This window comes from Salvelinus fontinalis, chromosome 9 (genome assembly GCF_029448725.1).
Source record: "Salvelinus fontinalis isolate EN_2023a chromosome 9, ASM2944872v1, whole genome shotgun sequence".
In the NCBI taxonomy this organism is placed as follows: Eukaryota; Metazoa; Chordata; class Actinopteri; order Salmoniformes; family Salmonidae; genus Salvelinus; species Salvelinus fontinalis.
Window position 1 is genome coordinate 5,131,552 of NC_074673.1, and position 8,003 is coordinate 5,139,554.

General features: G+C 48.0%; 1 protein-coding gene across 1 annotated transcript; it reads right to left on the minus strand.

Annotated features, from left to right (window-relative positions):
- Positions 1-2,193: 2,193 nt before the first annotated feature.
- LOC129861939 (centrosomal protein of 152 kDa-like) lies at positions 2,194-6,225 on the minus strand. Its single transcript, XM_055933160.1, has 4 exons — positions 5,568-6,225; positions 4,386-4,542; positions 4,017-4,120; positions 2,194-3,822 (listed from the first exon to the last, which is right to left on the minus strand). Exons 1-4 carry the CDS (start codon positions 5,665-5,667, stop codon positions 3,161-3,163), a joined length of 1,023 nt encoding a protein of 340 aa, XP_055789135.1. The 5' UTR covers positions 5,668-6,225; the 3' UTR covers positions 2,194-3,160.
- Positions 6,226-8,003: the final 1,778 nt, after the last annotated feature.

Genomic DNA, 8,003 nt, shown 5'->3' on the forward strand with positions numbered 1-8,003 from the left:
AGAACCTTCCAGAAGGACAACCATCTCTGCAGCACTCCACCAATCAGGCCTTTATGGTAGAGTGACCAAACGGAAGCCACTTCTCAGTATCTCATGGGTATATATACACTGCTCAAAAAAATAAAGGGAACACTTAAACAACACAATGTAACTCCAAATCAATCACACTTCTGTGAAATCAAACTGTCCACTTAGGAAGCAACACTGATTGACAATAAATTTCACATGCTGTTGTGCAAATGGAATAGACAAAAGGTGGAAATTATAGGCAATTAGCAAGACACCCCCCAAAACAGGAGTGATTCTGCAGGTGCTGACCACAGACCACTTCTCAGTTCCTATTCTTCCTGGCTGATGTTTTGGGGGGTGTCTTGCTAATTGCCTATAATTTCCACCTTTTGTCTATTCCATTTGCACAACAGCATGTGAAATTTATTGTCAATCAGTGTTGCTTCCTAAGTGGACAGTTTGATTTCACAGAAGTGTGATTGACTTGGAGTTACATTGTGTTGTTTAAGTGTTCCCTTTATTTTTTTGAGCAGTGTATATATACATCAGGAGACGTGGAGGAGGCCGTAGGAGGGCAACAACCCAGCAGCAGGACCGCTACCTCCGCCTTTGTGCAAGGAGGTGCACTGCCAGCGCCCTGCAAAATGACTTCCAGCAGGCCACAAATGTGCATGTGTCTGCTCAAACGGTCAGAAACAGATTCCATGAGGGTGATATGAGGGCCCGACATCCACAGGTGGGGGTTGTGCTTACAGCCCAACACCGTGCAGGACGTTTGGCATTTGCCAGAGAACACCAAGATTGGCAAATTCGCCACTGGCGCCCTGTGCTCTTCACAGATGAAAGCAGGTTCACACTGAGCACATGTGACAGACGTGACAGAGTCTGGAGACGCCGTGGAGAACGTTCTGCTGCCTGCAACATCCTCCAGCATGACCGGTTTACCGATGGGTCAGTCATGGTGTGGGGTGGCATTTCTTTGTGGGGCCGCACAGCCCTCCATGTGCTCGCCAGAGGTAGCCTGACTGCCAATAGGTACCGAGATGAGATCCTCAGACCCCTTGTGAGACCATATGCTGACACATGCACATTTGTGGCCTGCTGGAGGTCATTTTGCAGGGCCATCTCTGCAGCACTCCACCAATCAGGCCTTTATGGTAGAGTGACCAAATGGAAGTCACTTCTCAGTAAAAGGCACATACATGACAGCCCACTTGGAGTCTCAGACCAGAGTGGCCAGCGCTTGAGGATCTGCAGAGAAGAATGTTTTTATCATGGGTATATATATATATATATATATATATATATATTCTTTATAATATTGTAAATAAGCTAACACGTGTTTTACACTTTATTTATTTTTTAAATCAAGTTGTTGGTGCTTGTTTCTATTTATGCCAAATAATGTGACTGTTGTAGGTCTAGATTCTCCATTAACTTTATCTCATCCCACAGTATGTTAATACGTGGGTGTACGGCGTATACCCTCCACTACACCACTGACGGATCTACATATTTCCGAAGAGAAATGACGATACTGTCTGTACCTTCAGCTTCAATCAATACATTAGCTTCACTGAGGAAAAAATAATGCAACAATGATTTGAATATCATCGTGTACTCCAGAAATACAGCGGAAAATCCTATTTTAACCAAATCTACAGATTTTTTAAAAATAACCCGGTATATTTCTTAAGAAAATAGCAACCGTATCCCCCTTTTTTTTTATGTTTGTGTTGCAGCAAGACTCTGGTAACTTTGTTGCTCTGACGATCCGTATCCAAGTACGAGTATGATTTATCCTCTAATAGAATGGATGGTTCGTGCGCGTATCCTCCTCGTAGAATCTAACAAATCGATCTAGAATTGTCTACTTCTTCTCTCCGATCTTTGATAGACAATATCCGATCAATGAGGTCCTGACCATGTACATCGTGTAGAAAGGAAAGTTACAAAAAAATTAAATAAAAAGCTAAGTAAAAGCAAAGAAGCCAAAAGTATTATTCATAACATGGTTAGGCTGGAGAGGTGAGAACGTCACGTGTGTTAAATGACAAATCTATTGGCCTGGCTGTCCCGTAGAACAATTATTACACATGATGTAATAGGTAGGCACGGTGGTGGAATGTCGAAGACAATAGGAGGCACAATATACCTTTTTACTGGCTTGTTTCTCAGACTTCACTGTGAACAGAACACCTTAGAAATAAAATAATTCTTGATAACGACAAGTCTAAATATTGTCATTATCGGTAAGATAAAACAAGAGAAAAACATTTCATTAGAAATTACATTAATGCAACATTATTGAGAAGTTTATGCTTGCTCCATGCACAGCACATCTCACCACCTTGATATATAAAATACATCAGTACAGATAACTATCCATAAAATTAAAAAAACACAGACACACAGAAGAACTGTGGTAATCATTGAATAGAAGCCAGTCGCAAAAGGTTGTATGTTTTCATCAGTTTTTCCAATGCCAAATTCACTGCACACCACAAAATAGATAACTATTGGTCCTAACACACATTAACTGGGTGTTTACTTGAACTCACGATGACCTCACAGTCACGATGACCTCACAGTCACGATGACCTCACAGTCACGATGACCTCACAGTCACGATGACCTCACAGTCACGATGACCTCACAGTCACGATGACGATGAACCAAAACACAAGTTCAAGACTCACTCTAATCTTCACTTACTCCATTCCGTCCCTTTATATCACTTCTGAAAAGTAGAGGAGGCGTGCAGTCTCCTCTGAGTCATTTCTGATGAGAGAACGGACTGTCAAATCCCCTGTCCTGTTGTTGGCTCAGCTTCAGCTCAGAGAACAGACTCTTTAGAACACATCCTGTTCTGGAACTGGTTCTGATTCTGCCGGTCCCCCTCAGAGCCAGGGACAGGCTCTCGGTGACTGGATCTACTACTACTAGTAGTAGAACTGACTTGCCTAGTTAAATAAAAAGGTTACATTTAGAAAAATACAAAAAAAATACTGGGGACAGACTGAGTCAAAGCTTTGGTCTGAGGCGGGACACAGGGGAAATTCAAGGCTTTGGCGGTGTGGGACGGAATATTGACATTGACGATCTCTTTATAAACTGTCATGTCTGAGTTGGCTACCTTAAATCACCCAGGTCATCGGTTGAAGAAGGTCCACGCAGAGGGAACGGTTTCAGTTTCCATTTTTCTGTCTGGGTAAGAGTTAAGTGCGAGGATGTGGCGGCCATCTTGGGACACATTACTGGACATACTCCAATCGCGCAATCCTCCTCCGTCTCTAACGGGAAACTCCTGAACCAGGGAGGTTTTAGTGTTACTACGGTGACACAGGAAGATGTCATCGTCTGGTCTCCCAGACTCCACCCCCTGCAGGTACAGCTCCCTGCTGGTCTGGGTCCTTAGAGTAACGTTAGTAAAATCACCATGGTAAAAGTCAAGGAAGGTTTGACCAATCTGATGAGAGGGTTTGTGAGGAGGAAGTGAGAGGAAGAGTCCTGAAGATATATGGGGTTTCTCTGCCGTGTCTGCAGGGTCTCCTTTCTCTTTGCCATTGGTCAGGGGTTCCTGGTGGGTGGGTTTACTCATGGGCCTAGTAGTCCTGGTGGTCTTGACTGCAGCTGAGGAGGTTTTGGAGTCAAGGTCAGAGTACATCTTGGTCTTCAGGGTTCTCCCCTCACCACGACCGGACCTGGTGGTCTCAGGGAGGTGGCTAGCTGGACATTGGGTTTTAATAGAGGTAGAGCCTGAAGCCTTTCCTGGATGGCTGTCAGTAGCTGCCTCGGTCTTTAACGACGAGCCTGTTGATACCAGAGATCCTTTTGAACAATCGAATTCATTTTTAAAGCCCTTTTTAAAAAATAAATCAGAGTACATTACAGTAAGTCACCGTAGTCCCCAAAGATCAAGCAGAGACACCGGCAGTGGAAAAACACCCTAGAAGGACGATTCCATTTCATGACCCTTACATTGTATTAAAACAAAACGGTCTTACCCGGTAAGCTGTGGCTCTTTCCCCTCGTCCTCTTGGTAGGGGTCTCCAACACTTTGGCCATGGCTGCCATCTTACGTGCAACGTTAATGATTTTCTTCTCAGCCCTGAAGGGGAGGGAAGGAAAGGGAGGATATACTTAGCTTTACTATAACCCTCAATGCCAAATACACCCCTACCCACTGGGCACTAGTAGAGATCTGAGAGGATTGGGCAGGTGTATGCAATATTGGCTAAATGCCACATAGCCTATCAGACGTCAAAGGTGGAGCTGCCATATTACCATAAACAAATCCTCTCAGATCTCCACACGTGTCTATGGAATATAGTTTGTTTCTGGACAGGGCATTTAGCCTTAGTGTAAGAGCTTACCCTGTGGCCTGCACCCCGTCCTCTAGAAGTTCGTGTAGACAGGTGAGATAGTAGCGTCTCATCTTCCTGGCTGTGTCCTGCCTCTCTCTCAGCACCTCGACACGGATCACCTCCGCTGCTCGCTCTTTACTCTGCTGAAGGTACCGTAGCATGTCACCTGGACAACCAAACACCATGGTACCTGAGATGCCTGGAGCATGTCACCCGGACAACCAAACACCGTGGTACATGAGATGCCTGGAGCATGTCACCTGGACAACCAAACACCGTGGTACCTGAGATGCCTGGAGCATGTCACCCGGACAACCAAACACCGTGGTGCCTGGAGCATGTTACCCGGACAACCAAACACCATGGTACCTGAGATGCCTGGAGCATGTCACCCGGACAACCAAACACCGTGGTACATGAGATGCCTGGAGCATGTCACCCGGACAACCAAACACCGTGGTACATGAGATGCCTGGAGCATGTCACCTGGACAACCAAACACCATGGTGCCTGGAGCATGTCACCTGGACAACCAAACACCATGGTGCCTGGAGCATGTTACCCGGACAACCAAACACCATGGTGCCTGGAGCATGTTACCCGGACAACCAAACACCATGGTACATGAGATGCCTGGAGCATGTTACCCGGACAACCAAACACCATGGTGCCTGGAGCATGTTACCCGGACAACCAAACACCATGGTACATAAGATGCCTGGAGCATGTCACCTGGACAACCAAACACCGTGGTGCCTGGAGCATGTCACCCGGACAACCAAACACCATGGTACATGAGATGCCTGGAGCATGTCACCTGGACAACCAAACACCATGGTACATGAGATGCCTGGAGCATGTCACCTGGACAACCAAACACAATGGTGCCTGGAGCATGTCACCCGGACAACCAAACACCATGGTGCCTGGAGCATGTCACCCGGACAACCAAACACCATGGTGCCTGGAGCATGTTACCCGGACAACCAAACACCATGGTGCCTGGAGCATGTCACCCGGACAACCAAACACCATGGTGCCTGGAGCATGTTACCCGGACATGTTACCCGGACATGTTACCCGGACAGTGGTACATGAGATGCCTGGAGAATATCCAAAACACCGTTCACACCCAACTAGGGTGGGTTTGTCAAAGCCTTTGTAGCTAAAGTAGCAGATTATTTCACTCACCTCTGATTTTCTCAACAGCCCTCATGTAGTGCTCCTTCATCTGTTGAAGGCCCGCATGGAGACGTTGCTCCGTATCTGATTGTCTGTGGTGAACATTCATCCATTTTTAGAAAAGTAACCCACGACTAAGTCCATTTCAGAAGCTAAGAAGATTAATTACCAACGACGGCTGAGAATCACACGTTCTTCCCTCGCTTTTTCTAAGAACACTATCATGAATCTGATAAAGAGGTGTGGGGGGGGGGGGGGTCAAAGTGCAGTATTTATTTAGTGTCAATAGCACAAACGTTTACTAGCAAGTTTCTCACACTGATTTGATGTAGAGGAGAGGCAGGTCTTCCCAGACAAGTCCAGAGTGGTCGACTAGTATTAGGGGTAGATGAGGACTTTATACAGGAGCAACATCAACACGGTCTGGCTATCGTCCATTATTGAACGCCCGTGTAACATGACGCGACGCCAAACGCCCGTCTACCATGACGAGGCGCCGAACGCCCGTCTAACATGACGCGATACCACACGCCCGTCTAACATGACGCGATGCCAAACGCCCGTCTAACATGACGCGATGCCAAACGCCCGTCTAACATGACGCGATGCCAAACGCCAGTCTAACACGACGCGATGCCAAACGCCCGTCTAACACGACGCGATGCCAAACGCCCGTCTAACATGACACGATACCAAACGCCCGTCTAACATGAAGCGATACCAAACGCCCGTCTAACATGACGCGATGCCAAACGCCCGTCTAACATGACGCAATACCAAACGCCCGTCTAACATGACGCGATACCAAACGCCAGTCTAACATGACGCAATACCAAACGCCAGTCTAACATGACGCGATACCAAACGCCCGTCTAACATGACGCGATGCCAAACGCCAGTCTAACATGACGCGATACCAAACGCCCGTCTAACATGACGCGATACCAAACGCCAGTCTAACATGACGCGATACCAAACGCCAGTCTAACATGACGCAATACCAAACGCCAGTCTAACATGACGCGATACCAAACGCCAGTCTAACATGACGCGATACCAAACGCCAGTCTAACACGACGCGATACCAAACGCCCGTCTAACACGACGCGATACCAAACGCCCGTCTAACACGACGCGACGCCAAACGCCCGTCTAACACGACGCGACACCAAACGCCCGTCTAACATGACGCGATACCAAACGCCAGTCTAACATGACGCGACGCCAAACGCCCGTCTAACACGACGCGACGCCAAACGCCAGTCTAACATGACGCGATACCAAACGCCCGTCTAACACGACGCGACACCAAACGCCCGTCTAACATGACGCGACGCCAAACGCCAGTCTAACATGACGCGACGCCAAACGCCAGTCTAACATGACGCGACCCCAAACGCCCGTCTAACATGACGCGATACCAAACGCCCGTCTAACATGACGCGATACCAAACGCCCGTCTAACATGACGCGATACCAAACGCCAGTCTAACATGACGCGATTCCAAACGCCCGTCTAACATGACGCGATACCAAACGCCCGTCTAACACGACGCGATACCAAACGCCCGTCTAACATGACGCGATGCCAAACGCCCGTCTAACATGACGCGACGCCAAACGCCCGTCTAACATGACGCGATACCAAACGCCAGTCTAACATGACGCGATACCAAACGCCAGTCTAAGATGACGCGATACCAAACGCCAGTCTAACATGACGCGATACCAAACGCCAATCTAAGATGACGCGATACCAAACGCCAGTCTAACATGACGCGATGCCAAACGCCAGTCTAACATGACGCGATACCAACCGCCCGTCTAACATGACGCGATACCAAACGCCAGTCTAACATGACGCGATACCAAGCGCCCGTCTAACATGACGCGATACCAAACGCCCGTCTAACATGACGCGATACCAAACGCCCGTCTAACATGACACCAAACGCCAATCTAACATGACGCGACGCCAAACGCCCGTCTAACATGACGCGATACCAAACGCCAGTCTAACATGACGCGATACCAAACGCCCGTCTAACATGACGCGATACCAAACGCCAGTCTAACATGACGCGATACCAAACGCCCGTCTAACATGACGCGATACCAAACGCCCGTCTAACATGACGCGATACCAATCGCCCGTCTAACATGACGCGACGCCAAACGCCAGTCTAACATGACGCGATACCAAACGGCAGTCTAACATGACGCGATACCAAACGCCAGTCTAACATGACGCGATGCCAAACGCCAGTCTAACATGACGCGATACCAAACGCCAATCTAACATGACGCGATACCAAACGCCCGTCTAACATGACGCGATACCAAACGCCAGTCTAACATGACGCGATACCAAACGCCAGTCTAACATGACGCGATACCAAACGCCCGTCTAACATGACGCGATGCCAAACGCCAGTCTAACATGAC

What these genes read in the sequence shown, in the direction of transcription:
- LOC129861939 (XM_055933160.1), bottom strand. Translation starts at nt 5,667, where the DNA reads ATGAATGTTCACCACAGACAATCAGATACGGAGCAACGTCTCCATGCG. An exon ending in GGCTGTTGAGAAAATCAGAG is followed by an intron (nt 4,543 to 5,567) that starts GTGAGTGAAATA and finishes TTGGTTGTCCAG; the next exon opens with GTGACATGCTACGGTACCTT. An exon ending in AAAGAGCCACAGCTTACCGG is followed by an intron (nt 3,823 to 4,016) that starts GTAAGACCGTTT and finishes TGGTATCAACAG; the next exon opens with GCTCGTCGTTAAAGACCGAG.